Raw genomic sequence first — 19,386 nt, forward strand, 5'->3', positions numbered from 1 at the left:
ATTTTATCCACGACTATTGTATAATGTACCCATTATACGTCTGTTTGCTCGACCTTAATAATACCCATTAATCACGGCAGTGATTAATGAGTCATTAATCACTACTGTCAGATGCTTCCTTAATTTAGCTATAATATTATATTGTTCTGCTACAAACAATCCGTTTTTAAAATTTTATCGTGTAAACCACTAAATATTTTCAATTCAGTGCTGTACATTTAAAAAAAAAATTAAAAAAGTGAATTTTCCTAGACCGGATTCGAACCCGGGACCCGCGGTTGGAAGGGAAAGAGCATCTACACTGAGCCATCAGCGACTTCATTTGTGCGAGTCGTATATCTGTTTCTTAACATACCATGTTTTTCGAAACATTTCAAAAAAAACTTCAACAAAAATATTTAGTAGTCGTGGATAAAGTATAGTATTCTACTCCCGTATAATGGGTATTATTCACTCGGTGATTTAGGCCACTCGCCTGCGGCTCGTGGCCGTAAACTTCACCTCGTGAATAATACCCATCATTATACGCTCGTTGAATAATATTCTATTAGAAAAGAAATACGCTTTCATAAGTTTTTGAACAAAATTTATAAAATTCAGACCGATATAATCTAATCTAAATTATTTTTACTGGAATTCAAATAACTAAACCTGTATTTAACCAAAAAATGTAACTTCTCTTAATAAAAAAACTCAATTTACGTGTAACACTACTACATAGTTAACAATCTCTTTATTACCTTAGATTACAATAATGAATCAGATATTAATGTATAATAATTAAAAGTATTAAATTAAAATCATGAAAATGAACAGGTTACTATACTACTGGAAGTAGCATGCCATGGCGAAAAGTGTGGCTGAGAGACAGACAGTATCTCAGACGCGCTGTCTCACTCTAGCACGCCGCGATTGGTTGGAGCATTCATTTCCAACCAATCGCGGCATGTTAGAGTGAGACCACTTGTACTGATGTACTCTTTGTCTCTCTCGCACACTCAGCCACAATTTTAGCAATGGCATGCCTTCAGTAGTATCTGCTCGAAGGATTTGCCATATTCTTAGCGACTTTTCCTAGGGTGGAGGTAAGTATTTAAAAATTGCCAACGTAATTCATTCATAAATCATTTAAGATTGCATACTGATTGATTAGTATAGTATGTGATAAAGAGATATATGATAATTGAATTAAGATGTTGAGATATTTGGTCTACATACAGTAATCAACAATTAATTATTATTACAAGAAAAAATTAAGAAAATTATCTTTATCTTATACGTTTATAATAATATATACAATTATTAATTTTACATTTTTATTTGCAAATTATATATTTTATTCATTTTTGAAAACATTAGTTATTATTTTGTCTGAAATATTTTATATAAATGAAATATAAAAAACGGGTCATCCCATTTATAAATCATGGTTGATACAGCCTTCCAAAATAACTTCATAATATTTTTAAAATGTCCTCCTTAAGGCACCGCTCGATGCCCCAATAAAATAAGTATTTTCTATCTATATGACATAGGAGTAATATAATCACTATTAGTCCACTCTGTATGTATTGATTTAAGACAACATTTATAAATGAATATCTCTAATACAGAAAAACACTAAATATGCAGGTATGTGGATGTAGTGAACAATGGTTAAAATAGTAAACGTTTATAACATTTTATTTTAAAAAAATTCCGCAACTAGTGGGGACTTTAAGTTGCCCTTCATTGTACCTAAATACTTTTTAGTAGTAGTTAATTAAAAATAATCATTCAAAGTTAATATTTTAGTGCAACTTTTGTAATTTTTTTTTTATTTTTAACAAGCTGAGCGCGGTTGGCAACAACTGTATCATAACCTCAACTGATTTACCTTTCAACACTTCCATTGATCTCTGATAGATTTAATAAGCAACTGAATGGAAATGTGCATTTTGTAAAATCGATCCAATGGAATTCACCGAATTATACATAATTTAAAAATGTGTGAATGTTTTTTTAATTTATAGAGTCAAAAGTATATGGGGCATTCCACGCCAAATCGGACGGTTCGAAAAATTTAAATTTTCGATTTCCTTAATTTTTTATATTTTTTAGTACCCCTCAAAAAATCCTTTCCGGTAGATTGTGAGATTTTTTTGATCACTTGTTCAAGTTATAAAATTTTTAAAAAACGCTCTTTTTTGGTTTTTTGATCATAACTTTCTTAATAATGGTCCAAATTAAGCTTTTTTTTTTATAAAAATCTTTGTTTTTAGATGGCCTTTACAGATAAAAATACAAAAAAATATTCAAAGTGTTTTTGATTAAGATTTTTGAGTTTGAAATTTTCAATCGTATTTTTGAAAGTGAGTGTATCTTTCGATTTTTGTGCAAATATTTTATTTCAAACTACTATTCTTTTAACAACTTTTGGGACCGGTCCGGTCGTGGGCCCTCCATAATTACTATTTTTTTTTGATTTTTGAAAATTAAACAAAAAATTTTATCTATAAATCATTATAAGTACTCATTTTTGTTACTGTCTACTCTCTTTTTACTTATTTTAAATTAAATTGAATACTTTTTAATTATTAATAGGTGTTTAAAATCAATAATTAAACGTTGTCTATTTATAAACAATTATAACAAACGTTTTTATTTATTTTCGTGTTCCTTTAAAAATTATTTTATCAATGCTATTTTTTGTTGCAAAGTATTTTTTTAATTTAAATAATAGTATCTTTATGAATTTCTATCCAATTTAAAAAGAGTCGCACATCTTATGAATATTGCTGTCAAATTTTCAGCTGAGAAACACTATTTAGATGCAAAAAATATTAGATTTGCATTACAATACAGCCAAACCCAAACAAACCCAAATTTCATTCAATCATTCCAAGGAACAAAATATTATTTTGTAAACTAGAATACTCCTTAGCTAATATATTTCCATTGCTCCTTGGAATGATTGAATGAAATTTTTGGGTCCCAATGATTGACAGCTATATTGTATCGCAAATTTAATTTTTCTTTTGCATCTAAATAGTGTTTCTCAGGTGAAAATTTGACATCAATAATAATCATAAGATGTGCGACTCTTTTGAAATTGAATAGAAATTCATAAAGATACTATAATTTAAATAAAAAAAAATACTTTGCAACAAAAAATAGCATTGCTAAAATAATTTTTAAACAATTTTTAAAAGAACACGAAAATAAATAAAAACGTTTGTTATCATTGTTTATAAATAGACAACGTTTACTTATTGATTTTAAACACCTATTAATAATTAAAAAGTATTAATATTAATTTAAAATAAGTAAAAAAGGGTATACAAAAATCGATACTTATGATTTATAGAGAAAAAAATTTTTTTTTAATTTTAAAAATAAAAAAATTGTAATTATGGAGGGCCCACGACCGGACCGGTCCTAAAAGTTGTTAAAAGAATAGTAGTTTGAAATAAAAAATTTTCAAAAAAATCGAAAGATACACTCACTTTCAAAAACACGATTTATAATTTCAAACTTAAAAATCTTAATAAAAAACACTGAATATTTCTTTTGGATTTTTATCTGTAAAGGCCATCTAAAAATAAAGATATTTATAAAAAGAAAGTTATGATCAAAAAACCAAAAAAAGAGTTTTTTTGAAAATTTTATATCTTTTGAACAAGTAATCAAAAAAATCTGAAAATTTACCAGAAAGACTTTTTTGAGGGGTACTAAAAAATATAAAAAAATTAAGGAAATCGAAAATTTAAATTTTTCGAACCGTCTGATTTGGCGTGGAACGCCCCATATATATGATAATAATTAGTTTCTGTTGGTAGTAAAATTAGACTCTAGTCAATAGTAACAAAATAATTATAGCACTATCCTCTTAATTTGTAAGTAAGTAATTATTTTTTAAGGTCATTTTGCATGTATCATTTTTATATAAAGATAAACATTGAAATGTCAAACAAATGTAAATGTGTGACTAATGTATGAAAGTTCGAGTTATATTTTATAAAAATTGTAAAATGTAATATTGTTTACTTACAATTATTTGTTCCCATACTTCTATGCAGCAAATGCTGCATTCTTGGTCCTAGAGCCCCAAAAAGATGTGGTGGTAGCCCTCTAGCTTCTAACAGAGCTTGCAATCGTCCTACTTCACTATCATCACTCTCTGAATCTGCACCAGGCCCAGAAGGGCCTCCACTAGCTGGTAAAGCTTGTGTAGCTTCTTGAGGTGAAGGCGGTTCTTCGGATGCTGAAAGTATTGTTTCAAGCTCATAGTATAATTCATCTATAGATGAGAGCAGATTAAAAAAGTTTAGAGCATCCATTTCTACAGGCCTTTGACATTAACATTTGTCAATTTGGAAAATAAATGACAGTAACCGAATTAATTTTTGTTGCCCAGAGGCAACTTGGACAGTCGATATATGTTAACTTTCACAAAACAAAAAAAATTGAACCTCTTCAAAGATAAATGTCACAACACTATCACAGACTACCAACAAATGTTTTATAAATTGAAATGCTCATTTTATATGCAAATTCAAAATATATTTTAATGACCTCAGATGGGATTATTACTGCAAATCCAGACTGAATTTACCTGAGTTTACCTGCTTCACTTTGGATGTTATGATTAAGTATGAGTTGTAATCCTTTAATACTATTCTTTGTATTTGTAAAGCAATAGGGCAAGATAATTAGGAAAAATAATCCATTAGTAAATTTATTTAAGTAGTTACATATCTGTATTTGTAAAATAAAGACAGAAAATGAATTAGGGAGTATTTCTTTAACATCTAACAATCATAATTAAAATGCAGTATTTATGATTCGCCATTGTACAGAGTGGGTAAAATAAATAAACAATTACATTTTGGAACTATCTAACAGAAAAGGTTTCTTAAAAATAAAATATATGTAATTTCAATACAACTTCTGATAAAATAAATAAAATATTGTGGATTTTGATTTAATTTCCATATAAACATACATATACTTTTATTATTTCGAATATGTGATAGTGGTAGATTTAAAGAGTGATACTGAACAGTGATCACAGTAAATTATGTAGATAATAATGCTATTATTTGCGAGTAATTTTAAACTAAAGAGGTGAACTTTTTGCAAATAAAAGGAGCGTAGAAATTTTGATGAAAATTATTATGACCATAATTATTTTTATTAAATTATAATTATCATATGAAATAATAATTAATTGAGATTGAATATAAACAAGTAGCTTTTTAAGGTCAACATCTAATACTGTTTTGTGGAATTAAGCTCAAAAAATTTATATGATTAGACATCATCATTTGAATAGAGGTAAATTGCAAAAAAAAATTTGCAAAAAATTGAAACAATGCACTTTTTATCTTTAAAAAATGAGGGCCTATAACTTTATAAGGAACCAACATTCTACTAAGGTAATCTTATCTAAATCAGTGTTCCAAGGAAACTGCCTTTAAAATATGGTTCATTCGTTTCCGAACACCCTGTTTAATATTTGTCGCACTGAAAAAATTTCAAAATGAACCATATTTGTTGACCCATTAATTACTAATATTATGGCCTACAAAGAACCAGAATATATTTGTAACTTTTTATTATTTATGTTGGTTGTGAAAAAAGCACAGAATCCACTAATAACTTTAAGTGAAGAAATATCAATGATTTCAGTAATATATTATATAGACAATCATCTTAAAAAGTAAAAACAAGAATAAAGGGGTACAGATGCAGTGCAGTTTAAAGTTGAAAAAAAAATATGTTTTTAAAAATACGTACCAGAAAGCCCGTTATTGGGTATTTCGGGTTGATCGGCGGCCATGGCTGCGGCAGCGTGAGTTGCAGGAGCCGAGAGGAGGGCTGGTGCTGCTGAACCAACCTTTTGCTGCCTTGCTGCTCTTCTCGAGCTGCTGCCGCTGCCACTTGCGCCACTTGAGCTTGCACAGGAACCCGTTGTTGTGTTGTGCCCTGCAATGTTTAAATAATTGTTAAGAATGACCAGTGAACATATTAATTTCACTTTAAATTTATGTATATGGGGTATGGATTTTTCTTAGTATCTTTTTGATTTTGTGAATAGTAGAATAGTGGATGTTATTCAGTATTATGATCATTTTAGGGTTTTTTAAAATCCTTTACAATAAAGAAAAATTCTTGTATACTTATACAGAATCAGTCAAAAAGTCATGACAAAACAAAGTCGCTTTTTCTTTTATGGAACATCCTGTATATTATTCCATATTTAAATTCTTCTTGAAATTCTAAACAAAATTCATATAGCACCATCATCTATCTAAACTTAACCGTTTTCAAGATATTCAATTTTGAAAGTAACTTTTTACTACTCTCAAATTTATAAAAGAAAAAGGGACCCAAATTAGGGATATTTATTTTGAAAATAACACAAGGTGGAGGATATGCTTTAATTTTATTATTAGTTTTTTTACAGAAAATAAAAAAGCATATTAGTTCAGGGCTGATTAAAATGCATGAAACGAAAAAATGTATTTTTTAATGAATGTTCTGGATATTTTAAATTTTATGAAAACAATAGTTGTGCCAGAACAGAAAAAGAGAGAAAACAAGTATTAATAAACAACAAATGTTTTCTTTGGAATTCATTTTATAAGGTGCTCAGTGTTCACCATTTATCTCCTGACAGTAATTTAATTCACTGAACAAAATTTTGTAGTGAATTGAAAAGGGTGTTGGGAGGAATAGTGGAAATTTCACGCCTTATCTTTCCTGCAACTTTTCGATATTTTGTGGCCTATTTTTGTGGACTACATTTTTTGTGACCCACAGAAGAAAGTCAAGCGGGGTCATACCGGGAGACCTAGTTGGCCATCCAATTATCCCCCTGCGTTCAATCCATTTATCAGGAAAACTTTTACCCAACATGTCCAAAATGTGGAGAAACCCCATCAAGCAGAAACAATATTGTTTTGTCGGTAAATTGGGATTGGGTTTGGGGAAATAAGTTTTGAAATAATGACCCCCAATACTGTACTGCCTCAGCCCGAACCAGATTCAGACGTTTTGTCTCGAAAAATTCATCTTCAGTTCAGTTCAGTTCAGTTTATTGAATTATCGTACACTGTAAGTGTTGTTAGACCTTGTGAAATCCATCTAGTTATTTAAACTATTACCACCACGCATTAAAATAAAACATTATTAGAGTTTTATTCCCATGTCCATAGTTATTTCTAGGCTTCTCGAGTGCTCAAAATTCAAACAAATTCAGATCTATTTTTTCCAGGATATTTATATAAATACATCCGACATGCTCTTTCACAGTTGCGGTTACAGATATAATAAATTCCGAGAATATTACGCTGATCTACATCTTCAACTTGTGACAAAATGAAAATGTTTTTGAACATTTACTGAAATTTTTTAAAGAATAATATTCAGTTGGCATTTTGGTTGTTCATATGCGTTTTTAAGAATTAATTTGTTATAATAAAATTAAAATTGTAATAGTGTTTTAATTTTGACCCAACAACTTATTGAGTTATGTATGACCAAATGATGGTAATAAAACACACCACAGAAATGAGAGAGAATAGTTATAATAAATGTTTGTGGTAATAGTTTACATAACTAGATGGATTTCACAGGGTCTAACGACACTTACAGTGTACGATAATTCAATAAACAAAGAAATCTAAATATAAAATTTAGATAAATTTGGAACGAATACACTGAATCTGGTTCGGGCTGAGGCAGTATAGTATTAGGGGTCATGAAGGCTTGCAAATAATGTAATCAAATTTCTAGGGTCGTATGACACGTTACATACACAAAAATTGATTATGCCATTCGATAGAGGGCAAAAACTGGCCATGAGAAAGTGTTCTTCTTTTTTCAATATCACCTTGAATAAGGCGGAAATGAAACAAAAACGATTTCCAAAATTTCGTTTTTTCTCAAATATTTCGAAATCTGATCATGTTAGCCTTTATTTTTTAGAGGCATAATGTTGGTCCCCTGATTACGCAACTTTGCCCCCATTTAAGCTACTTCATACCTCTTACCGTTTCCGAGATCCCTATAGTGAGAAGCGAATTTGTAACAGCCTGTATTTTTGGTTTCTTTTCCTTTTTATTTTTACATATTCCAAAATGAATTAATGAATTCATTCATGGGTTATCCTAACTTTGATGTTCCGGCGCAAAACTCAGATTGTTACTCTACCAGTTCCATTCAGTACAACTTCAAATTTGGTTGGTATATTATGAATTGAAACCGAAGCTGATTGATGTTTCAATTCACATATTAGAATATTAATTTATTTGGAATAGTACAATTACATCGCAATGTAAATGTATAACTTAGAATGAAATACATTTATTTAGATGTTAAAAAACTTTAGTTAAAATCTGGTACTTGGAACATTCGTTTGTGAGAAATGTCACTTGAATACCTCTAGGACCTTGCAGCACTGCCTAGAACCCTTCTCAGTCGGAACCAAAACACACCTTATATAAATATTAAAAAATTGTGGTTATGTTAATTTCATTTCCTGGAAATATTGGGGTTTTAAGAATATTTGTCTAATACAGAAGCAGAAAAATGATTTATTCTTTTATGGCGCATACTTACATGTATTCGAAAATCCAGATTTTCACATTGAGAGCTAGACCATAATTAAATCGAAAAGCTTACCTAATTTAATAAATCTCTTAACATACTGTTTTTCACTACAATTATTTAAGAACTTTTATTTGGCAAAAGGTTATGAAATTCTACAAGTTAACCATATTGTAGATCTTGTGTCAAACATATTTGTATAGAGAAAATTATTACAATTTAATTAATTAATAATATTTCCATAAATTTAAGTCAATATAAATCAATGAAAAAGTTTCTAAATAACTTGTGTATTATTATCATTTAATTTAGTTTATTTATTGAAAATATCTCTTAATGTAGAAGTTAGAAATATATACATACTTAGTAGTAATTCTTAAAATATTACTGATAATAATACTAATCTTCGTAATAAATAAACTTTTCGAATGTTACAAATATTTAATTACCTAATATGTTGAAAATATAAATTGTTGTTACCAGTCACAACAGACTTGGGCTCCATTAAAATACAACAAACCAAACTTATTCTCATTTAAATTTAGTATGTTTAGGAAAAGATATTATGAACACAAATACCTGGCCTGACTAATAGAATGGCTCATCACTTTATCAGAACATTAACTTTATCTGCAAGTTTTCACAACAGTCATTTCAAATTAATTAAATCTCTGATAATGTAAATTAAATAAATGTGATAAATATCGATCATTACAGAAGGGTCACTGAACAATCCTTGGCATGCATACATACATATGTTACAAAACTCACTGTAATCAGTATTTGGGAAAGCATTTTCTAGTTTTTTAAAGTTTATTGGACGAGTGTGTTATCATAAACGTATTAATTTTTAATAATCAACAAGTTACATTGTAGATATGATTGTATAGAGAAGTTGACTGATTACAAATAATACAAAAAATACTATTAAAATAAAAAATCAAAGGGCTACCAATAAATTTTGTAACTAAAAATTAACTTAATGTATGAAATATTATTTTATATGGCACGTTTTTTTTTCAGATATTAAAAATTGTTAGGTGAAAAAACAAAATTTTTGTGATTAATACAATGGTAAAAACAAAAACATTTGTACAGGGTGTCCCGAAATTAATGTAACAAAATTAGGTCACAGATTCTTACGAGAAATTTAGGAGACCCGTATTTTTTATTTTTGACAAGTGGCCCCCTCTTTCGGAGTTACAGCCCCCTGAAATTTGCCCCTAAGAATAATCTTTTTTTTATATCTCAGAACCCTGCTGTACGAGAATCACTAAATTTTGTACACATGGGTTTTATGACATGTGGAATCTGATAGTGTGTGCTTTTTGGCAGGGAACCCCCTTAAGACAGTTTTTCTTGGGCCCCTTTGTCTTTGGAGCCAAAAACATTTGGTGGCATATTTAAATTTGCTAAAAATTATTAATCCGCTAGAAAGAAAATTTAGAAACTTTTTTGTCTCATGATATTTTCTTCGTAAAATGCAATGTTTTCGAGAAAAATGTCGTAATGTGATTGAATGCATATCGTGATTCGCTATTTTCCTTAAAAACATTGCATTTTACAAAAAAATATCAGAGACAAAAAAGTTTCTAAATTCAATAGCTTTCTAGCTAACTAATAATTTTTTAGAAATTCAAATTTGCGACTAATTTTTTTTTGTTCCAAAGACAAGGAGGCCCATGAAAAAGTATCTTAAGGAGGTTCCCCGTCAAAAAGTTTAACACTATCAGGTTCAACATGTCATAAAACACCTGTTTACCAAATTTACTGATTCTCGTACAACAGGGTTCTGAGATATAAAAAAGACTATTCTTAGGGGGTAGATTTCAGGTGGTTATAACTCCGAAAAAGAGGACCACTTGACAAAAAGAAAAAATAGAGGTCCCCTAAATTTGTCTTAAGAATCTATGATGTGAAATTTTGTTGCATGAATTTCGGGACACCCTGTATAGTCTGTCCTAGTTTTGGAACAGTATATATTTGGAAAGCATTTTTTGCAAAAATAAATGAAAAATAGATAAAAATAATGTGGGTACACGTCAATAATATCAAAAGAACATTTTTTATTACCTACAGAATGGTATAATTTGAATGACAAGTCAATTTTTTGTGATTAACATCAGATGTCTCTATTCAAATGCATTTAAAAATATTAATATATGGATTTTTTTATGAGTTAATTTTTGCCTACGGTAAATGTCATCCAGATCTAGATAGTATCACCGACCAAGACCCGAGTAACAGTTTAGTCTACATCGGAGATCGGTATCACTGAAGACCATTTGAAGTAATGTTTTAGGCTCCACCAGAGGCACCTTACTTTCAGTCAGTCACAATTGTAGGCAGACAGCTCATATCAGTCAAACATAATTTGTATAATCTAATGTGCGTCTAACGTGAACATAACCTCATCCAAATACAACTTTTACTTTTCAAATATTTGAAATAGTGGATACTAGAAGGTTAAAGATATTCTTACTAACTCTAAGATGTCGGCAAGGAAGCTTTTGGACTAAAAAGAAAAAGACAAAACTACTTGAATAGGAGTAGTGGGATGCACAATAGACCTGATAGGTGCTATAGGACTTAATTAAAACTGACTACTAGAAGAATAAGAAGAACTATAACATTTCTTGACCTAATACGTTTAAAATACATCATAGGAAAAATCAACATACAATTATCAACTAACATTTATTGTTCAAGAATGTCTTCCACAAAGTTTATTATCTGATGCCAATAATGTTGAAGACATTCCTCAATTACATCATCACCGCTATCGCTTGAGCTTGAGAGCAAAAGCTACAATACTTTCTAAGTACTATGTATTGTTTTTTAATTTCTCAAAATGTCAAAATTATCACAGTAATATGTGTAAGACTTTTTTTCATCTTTACTGCTCCTTGACTAATAAGTAGTGCTGGCAACTGAAATCGGTTTTTTGGATAGTCGGTTAACCGGTTTCGAATAATTCGGATTTTTACGAAATCCGAGAACCGGTTATTCGATTTTTCAAATAACCAATTATTTTTAAATAACCGATTATTCGATAATCTACTTCCTTTTTTTACACATCGATTTGTCCGATTGCAATTGACCTTTTTTTTTGAAGATCGATTTCTTCGTAAACTAATTTGACTTCCACATTCTTGTAAAAACCTTTTTTCTTTTTTTTTAGACATCAATTTCTCCGGGTCTGTCTTTGTAAAGCAACCGGTTTTAGCAACTATTCGACTAACCGGTTTTATCTGAAATCGGTTTTTACGGAACCTGGTTAACCGGTTTCACTTTTTTCCGGTTTTTGCCAGCACTACTAATAAGAGCACAAAACAGCAATATAAGATTATACCAGAGCAATTCTCTTTATCAAATTTTTTGGTAATAGTTATCTAGGACCACTCTAAAGCACTCCAGAGCAGTCAATCAAAAACTGTATCAATTTTGACTTTTTAGCTGCTTTTATACCGATTGCATTTTAATTATTTCCATCCATAAGACTTGTTCTAATTTGTTGTGAATTGTGTTTTTTACAGAATTCGATAAATTTAGCTATTATATGTTCACTATACCACTATTAATATTTCCTTAATTTATTTTTGATACTATTTGTACTCAATTGTATTCAAATATTTACCCTGTAATTACTTGTTTATTGAGTAATGCAGTATAATTATTAAATAAGTAATTAAAATAATTTAGATGTAACATTTCAAATGGATGAGTAGATATGTTTGTTATTTTCCCTGTAAATGATTACAAAACTATTAAAGTGCATTTTTATTATTCTTAATTTTGTAAAACAATAATAGGCAAAAACCCAAATATTTAAATTTAGTTTATTAATAGTTAGAAAATATTTTATCAAAATAAAGCAAACACTGCCCTGGATAATTTAACAATCACAAGAACAATCTTTCTTTGTTTAAAACATAAATACTAATAATCTGGTTTTCCAGTTATAGGCAATACATTCTAGTAATAAGTAAACAGTATAGAGGTATTTAGTTTTTTTTTAATCCAGAGTGAATTATGATATAACAGTGCCTTTAAAACGGGCAATGCAGTATTTTGATATTATGATATTTAACGATGAGTGTTAGAATTGACGTTTTAAATAATTTTTTAAAGAAACCTTGTTACAAATATGGGGATTTATTTTTCAGATTGTAGTGTATTTGTGATAGTGAACATTTTATGTACGGGTGATTTTCTATAATGTCCACCCACCTTAACTTATTTATTTGGGGCAGCAAAATTTTGTAAAAAATGTGCGCATGTAGGATTTTTTCTGTACTTTTTGCACAGGTATTTGAAAATTGATCAAACGTATTAGTATACAGGGTAGATAAAAAAGTATGCTTTTTTAAATGGAACACTCTCTATCTGAATTGATTTATTGATTCTTCGTTTAATTCCAAGCATTTTTTATATAACAAGTCATATATTAAAAGTCCACGATCTTTGAAATATAGTGAAAATCGGTTATAACGATCTTCAAGGGACTGTTTGTTTACGGTTGTTATAATCGATAGACGTAATAAGCAATTACATGTATTTTATTTTAAGTATGTACAGGGTGATTCACTATATTTTGAACCCCCTTTAACTTTTTTGTTTTAAGAGTTAAAGAAAAATGTGAAATACAAAAGTTGCACGATTTTTTATGAAGTTTTCGAAAGTGATAGTAGAAAAACAAATGAAGTATATTTTTACATATTTGGATAGAATGTTCCCTGCCGAGCACAGTCATATATGGGTTGTTGGGTCCACCTTGAACAATAAGCGAGATAATATTAAATAAAAATTAGTATTTTATATAACTTTCGTTTTTTAATATTATCTTGCTTATTGTTCAAGATGGACCGAACAAATCATATATGACTGTGCTCGGCAGGAAACGTTCTATCCAAATATGTAAAAATATACAGGGTGTTCCATTTAAAATAACAAAGTTAACAGACGCGGCCATTTTGTTTGAACTTCATTTGTTTTCTACTATCATTTTCGAAAACTTGTATTTCACATTTTTTTATCTCTTAAAACAAAAAAGTTAAAGGGGGGGTCAAAATATAGTGAATCACCCTGTACATGTATTGCTTTTTGTTCAAAAGATCTCACAACGCTTCATTTTCAATGAATTGTTTACGAATAGACTTATTTTCTATCCTTCCAAATTGTTGAAATCGTAGTGTGACACGCAACATTCTTTTGCTTGCTTGCATTAGTTTCTTCGTTTTTTAATCTCTACATTATGCAAGGTGTTTATAAATAAGTGCGAAATATTTTAAGGGGTGGTTGTCGAAGTTATTTTGTGAAAAAAAGTTATAAACGTAGGTCGAAATATGCTTCGTTTTAGAGATACAGTCCTTAAATTTTAAAGTTCAAAGTACCGAACCTTAAAAATGTTAATACATGGATTTATTTATGAGTACTATACCCTTGCAAAATACTATTAGAAACAAGAGAAATCAAGTAGTAAGTTTTTGCCTACAGTACAGGTCATCCAGATCTAGAAGGCATCAACGTCGACGACCTGAGTAACAGTTTAGTCTACATCGGGGATTGGTGTCATTGAAGACCATCTGAAGTAATGCTTTAGGCTCCACCATAGGCACTCTACTTTCAATTAGTCTAAATGTAATTGCTATTTCATGTCTACTGGCACACGTCTGTCCATGCTTTGAACACATGATCAGTACTAAACTAAGCGGAAGAAACTAAGAGATATCACATATGCTTTGTAGGTTATATCTCACCACTACTCAAAACATGTCTGTAGATAGACATCCAAATAACTGAAACATTGAATCACCTATAGCATACTGGCGAGAAATAATAATAATAATAATAATAATAATAATAATAATAATAATAATAACAATAATAATAATAATAAGTTCGAAATTCGTCTGTTTGATGACTGCTGATGAATGATCCAGGGCATACAGCCAGTGGAGTAGTTTTTTCATACAATATCAAGTTACAAAATTATTTCCAGAAATATGTTTGTCTGTTGAAATTTTGTCCTAGGTGTTCTGTTTTTATATTTGTAGGTGAAATTCCTTTTATAAAAATAAAAACATTTATATGGACATAGTTTCCAAAATATCCTAAGAGCACTGTACTGCGGCTGTTTAAGCGTTTCCACTCTGAAAACTGACATAAAAAAATTTTCATGGCACATTGTGTACAAAGCAAGATATAAAACCTTACAGGTCAAAATCTTCTCTGAAATTTGAAATGGTTAAAGATATATTATATCTTATACAGGGTGATTCAGTCATAATGTCATTAATTTTAACTACGTTTTCGGAAGGCTTAATAAAGACAGAAAATCGGAAAAAAAAATTTTTACTCGACTTTTAAAAATTAAGGAAATCAACCCATAACTCCCGCTACGAGGGCGGCCCTGGCCGATGCCCGGAAACTCGGAAAATTTTGTAACGTAATGTCACAAACAGTTGTCAGCTAAAGGAACAGCGTTGCCAAGTTCACATCATAATGTGTGGTTCACATTTACTGTTAAACGTATTCAAGTAAATAAAGGAGCTTGCTGCATTTTATTATAAATAGTTTTAACAATTATATTAACTTAGTGTAGAATGTTTTAACGAGCCTGACTTCTCGAAGTAAACTTTCGTTAAAAGAACATACATAAAGCAGAAGTAGTTGCCTGTTTGTAGGCACACTGTATTTTATCAAATAAAAAAGTAGGCACACTATTAAATACCCAAATATACAAAATACACTACACACGGTTACAAAACCATTAACAATTTAAAGCGTTTATTCAAATCTACCACCCTCCATATCTCCCGCATTTTTCCCGCAAAGGAGTTAACATAACACATTTTCAAAAAGTTCAAGCTTTAGAAGCAGCTGATTTCCTCAATCGTCTTGAATTTTGCAATCGGTTCCTAAGTACAGCAGAACTTTATTAACAAAGTGCTCTGGACGGATGAATGCTGTTTTATTTGTGCTGGCATTTTATGGCAACAATAAGTGCCGACCTAGGTTACACCAAAGTTTAGATTTACACTAAAGTTTACATTTATACGCAACTGCATATTGAATAATAAATTGAAATACTAAAACTGTGTATTATTTAACATAATAAATTATAAAACGTGAAAACGTTAATAATATTAAAAATGATAAATTGTAATAACCGTACATAGGAAAACAATCATCCGTATTCATTACATTGTTTGCAGCCGTGTGACTCTGTTTGCCACGGCACTCTATCTGGCTCCTGGACTATTTGTACATGTGCAAATTAAAAAGTGGGTCATTGACCTACACGGTCCATAAAAAAGGATCGTGGTTGACCTAGATCTCGGTCCGATTTTTTTTTTATCTTCTATTACAGTCAGTATTTAAATACTACATACATTTCACCCTCCCTTTATAATTTATCTAGTGAGTGTTGGTTTTTTATGTCATTATTTTTGTAATGAAATTGAAATGGTTGTGAAATGAAATCTAAATTACTTGAACTCTTCATTCTTTTTTTATTTAAAAATTGTCAACATTTCTTAAATATTAAGTCTGTTATATCAGTACACATATCTTTGATTCTTTCATTTGGCATTTGGCTCTATATCAGGGGTCGGTAAGTAATTTTAGGTGGGGTCCGGATACTTTTGAAATTTTTAACGAGGTCCAGAAAAAAATTTATATTTCTTAGTAATTTTTTTATTTTAATTTGCACTCAAATTTAATCTGTATGAAGAACTCAAATCAGTCACACAATTGTAAAATACTAGAAAAAATGATAAGGGTGGCACTCAAACGTAAAAAAAAATATTTTTTAAATAATTTATTTGAGTAATTTATACTTTCAAAAAATTTTTGGCGGTCCAGTATTTTACCTTCTGCGGTCAGGACCTGGACCACAGTCCGCCAGTTGCCAACCGCTGCTCTATATGGTCCCTTTTTTATGGAACATAGGAATGCAATGCCTTATAAGCTATACAGAAACTCAGACTGCATTCATTTAAACGTAGGAGAAATGCAGTTATGATACGAGATTTGTACCTGGAGGGAGGGAGGGGGTTATCAAAACCTATGTAAGGGGGATTTTAATGAATGTTTTTACAAGATGACACAGTCCGGCGATTCTTTAGTCCACAAGGGTATGGTGTTGAGCAAACGTCGACACTCTTGTTCAAAAAGGTCAATACTGGAATACAATAATGGATCTATAGTTATGATCCTGAGCTAAAAGTCTAATCTTTGTAGTAGAAGACGCTTGAAGAGTCACAAATCAAGAAAGCACACCAATGTTGGAAAGACAATTTCAACTGTTTGTTTCGACCAAGAAGTTACTCACCATGAATACACCCCAAAAGGTCAGACGGTGAACAAAGTATATTATAAAATTTTCAAATGATGCAATCAGAAGACACTTACCTTTGCTGTTGCGGGTGCTGCGCCTCAGCACTGCTCCACTGCGTGTGAGGCGGGCGGGCTCTGAAGTGTCCCTTGTCGTCGGCTGGCTACTGCTCGCCCCCAGTGCTACAAATTCTCGTTTTCCACGCTCAGGCAATGATTTTCTCGTTTGTATATTATTGTTATGGGAACTGTTGCTCACTGAAGGTTTACTCTGACTTCTTAATGGATATTTGTGGTTGTGGATCTGCAATGCATGTGAATGTATTGTCATTAATAAATAATAGTGTAAACAATGGCTTGGTAAACAATAAAACAATTTCAAAATATTTATATTTATACTTAATAAAGAGCAATTTATCTATTGGAGACTGCAAAGTAAGTGTATGTAATATGAATACCTTTTCCAATACAGTGATGGATGGGATTTTTTAATAACTGTTCTAGAGAAACTGAGTTACAAAAATTGTGGTATTCATTAGAACAAAAAGTTGTTTTGATATTTATTTTATATGAAATGTGCTCCACACTTGTGTCCGAAATAGGCATAACTTATTCATCATTCGTTATAAAATTTCCTGCTTGTTCACAAATTTTTGAATATTAATATTTTCTTGATTTTATATACAAAGTTTTATATCACTTTGCTTTGACCTCGAGAATATGCCATTAATTTGTATTATATTGTTAATAAAAGAAATGATAGTAATTAAAATTTAATAATTACCTGTGGGTATGTATGATTAGCACTGGAAGTACTAGCTTCCGAGTTGTCGTCCCCAGAAATAGAATGATTCACTTTTAGGTTAAAGCTTGAGTTTCCTTTGTGTTTATGTTTTTCAAGTTTTTTAGTTTTCTCTTTCAAATTACCACCTATTTTTTCAGAGCTTAGATTGTATTTCTCAGATTTATGTAATTTATCTTCCTCCGTTTTTTCTTCAAGTTTAACCCTGGAGCTGCTGGGCGAACTTGAGCTTTTCCTGTGTTTCTTAAGTTTATGTTTCTTTCCAATTTCTGATGAAATTTTACTTAACGAACTAGAAGGTTCAGTGTTATTATTTTTAAAACTAATATCTATGTTATTCTGCTTATGGTTAAGGTCTATACTATGTTTTGCGTTTCTTTTGGTTCTCTGTTCAAGTTCTAAGCTAACTGGTTGCTCTGAATCGGTTTTTTGGTATCTAATTGATGGCCTTCTGGATTTAAAAGGAGGTATAGGAATTTCGATCTTCTTCTTGTCTTTGCTAGTAGATGTTGAGGGAAGTTCACCTTGCGAGCGTGACTTCAAGTTCGTAAGTTCAGACTGTTCTGATTTTTTACTATTTGATTGCCCAGATTTTCCACCTTTAGTCTAAAAAAAAAGTTTAATACAATAATTAAGGTAATAACCATTAACGTTATTAAACTTTTTAAAAACATGATACTGCAGAGGTAATAAATAATAAATAATAAAGGTAATTTTGATGACCAACATATATATCTATATTAAATTAATTTTTTCTTGTCAAAAATTTACAGTATCAGCATAATTATTTAAAATTATTCAAGAATAACACTGAATTATACAATTTCACCCTTTTCTTTACCACCATCCTTTATACACACATATTTATACCATTCAAATAAGCAGCTAAGGATCATAGTGCCAGTTTTTTATTATATAGCGAATTCAGATAGTTTCTTGAACAATTTATTGAGTTAGCAATTATTAATTGTAAAACCCTTTTTACTTTAGAAAATTGTTTAACAAATTTCTGACTTATTAATTATTATTTATAAACAAACTTCAACTAAATATTGTGCAGGCAATCAATAATACAATTTTTTATATTTGAAGCAGTATTTTTGTGTATAGTACTGGTATGTATAGTCCAGACGGTATCTGTTTCAAAAAGCCATATTAGGGTGAATCGTATATCCACTGAGATTTTTGGCTTTTTGGCTTTCAAATATCACTAGAAACGAAAATTTTTCTATGCGCATAAAAAAAAACGTGGGCTTAACTTTTGGCGGCACAATATGTTTAAAAAATTGGAAAAATGTAATATTTTTCTTCCTATTTAATTATGTATCTTTTTAAGAGTTGATTTTAGGCGAAAATGGAAGAGGAAAAAAATGTTTGTAATTAAATTTTTTACAATACATGACTGGTTACAAATCGAATGAATCATGATTATTATGGTAAAAATCGAAAAAATCACAAAAATGGGGTTAAAAAACAATACTTTTTAGGGAATTTTTTTGGTGTATTTAAATTGGGTGTAGGACCTTTATACTTGGCTCAAGAAAACTTCATGTTATGTAGAATCATCACACCAAATTTCATCAAAATCGGTTCGATAGATTTTGCATAATAATTTTGCAATCCAGATTTTGAAAAAAAATTTGCAAATTTTCAAA

General features: G+C 30.0%; 1 protein-coding gene across 3 annotated transcripts in view; it reads right to left on the bottom strand.

The window, feature by feature from the left end:
- Positions 1-19,386, bottom strand: part of LOC108909058 (E3 ubiquitin-protein ligase TRIP12) — an 88,787-nt gene that overhangs the window by 52,554 nt on the left and 16,847 nt on the right. For all 3 annotated transcript variants that reach the window (XM_018713285.1, XM_018713286.1, XM_018713284.2), the window contains exons 3-6: positions 17,714-18,337; positions 17,008-17,233; positions 5,779-5,967; positions 4,031-4,243 (exon numbers count right to left, since the gene is read on the bottom strand). In XM_018713285.1, coding sequence (XP_018568801.1) covers positions 4,031-4,243; positions 5,779-5,967; positions 17,008-17,233; positions 17,714-18,337 — 1,252 coding nt within the window. The remainder of the gene's footprint in view (positions 1-4,030; positions 4,244-5,778; positions 5,968-17,007; positions 17,234-17,713; positions 18,338-19,386) is intronic.

This window comes from Anoplophora glabripennis, unplaced genomic scaffold, assembly GCF_000390285.2.
Source record: "Anoplophora glabripennis isolate ALB-LARVAE unplaced genomic scaffold, Agla_2.0 scaffold301, whole genome shotgun sequence".
Classification (NCBI taxonomy): Eukaryota; Metazoa; Arthropoda; class Insecta; order Coleoptera; family Cerambycidae; genus Anoplophora; species Anoplophora glabripennis.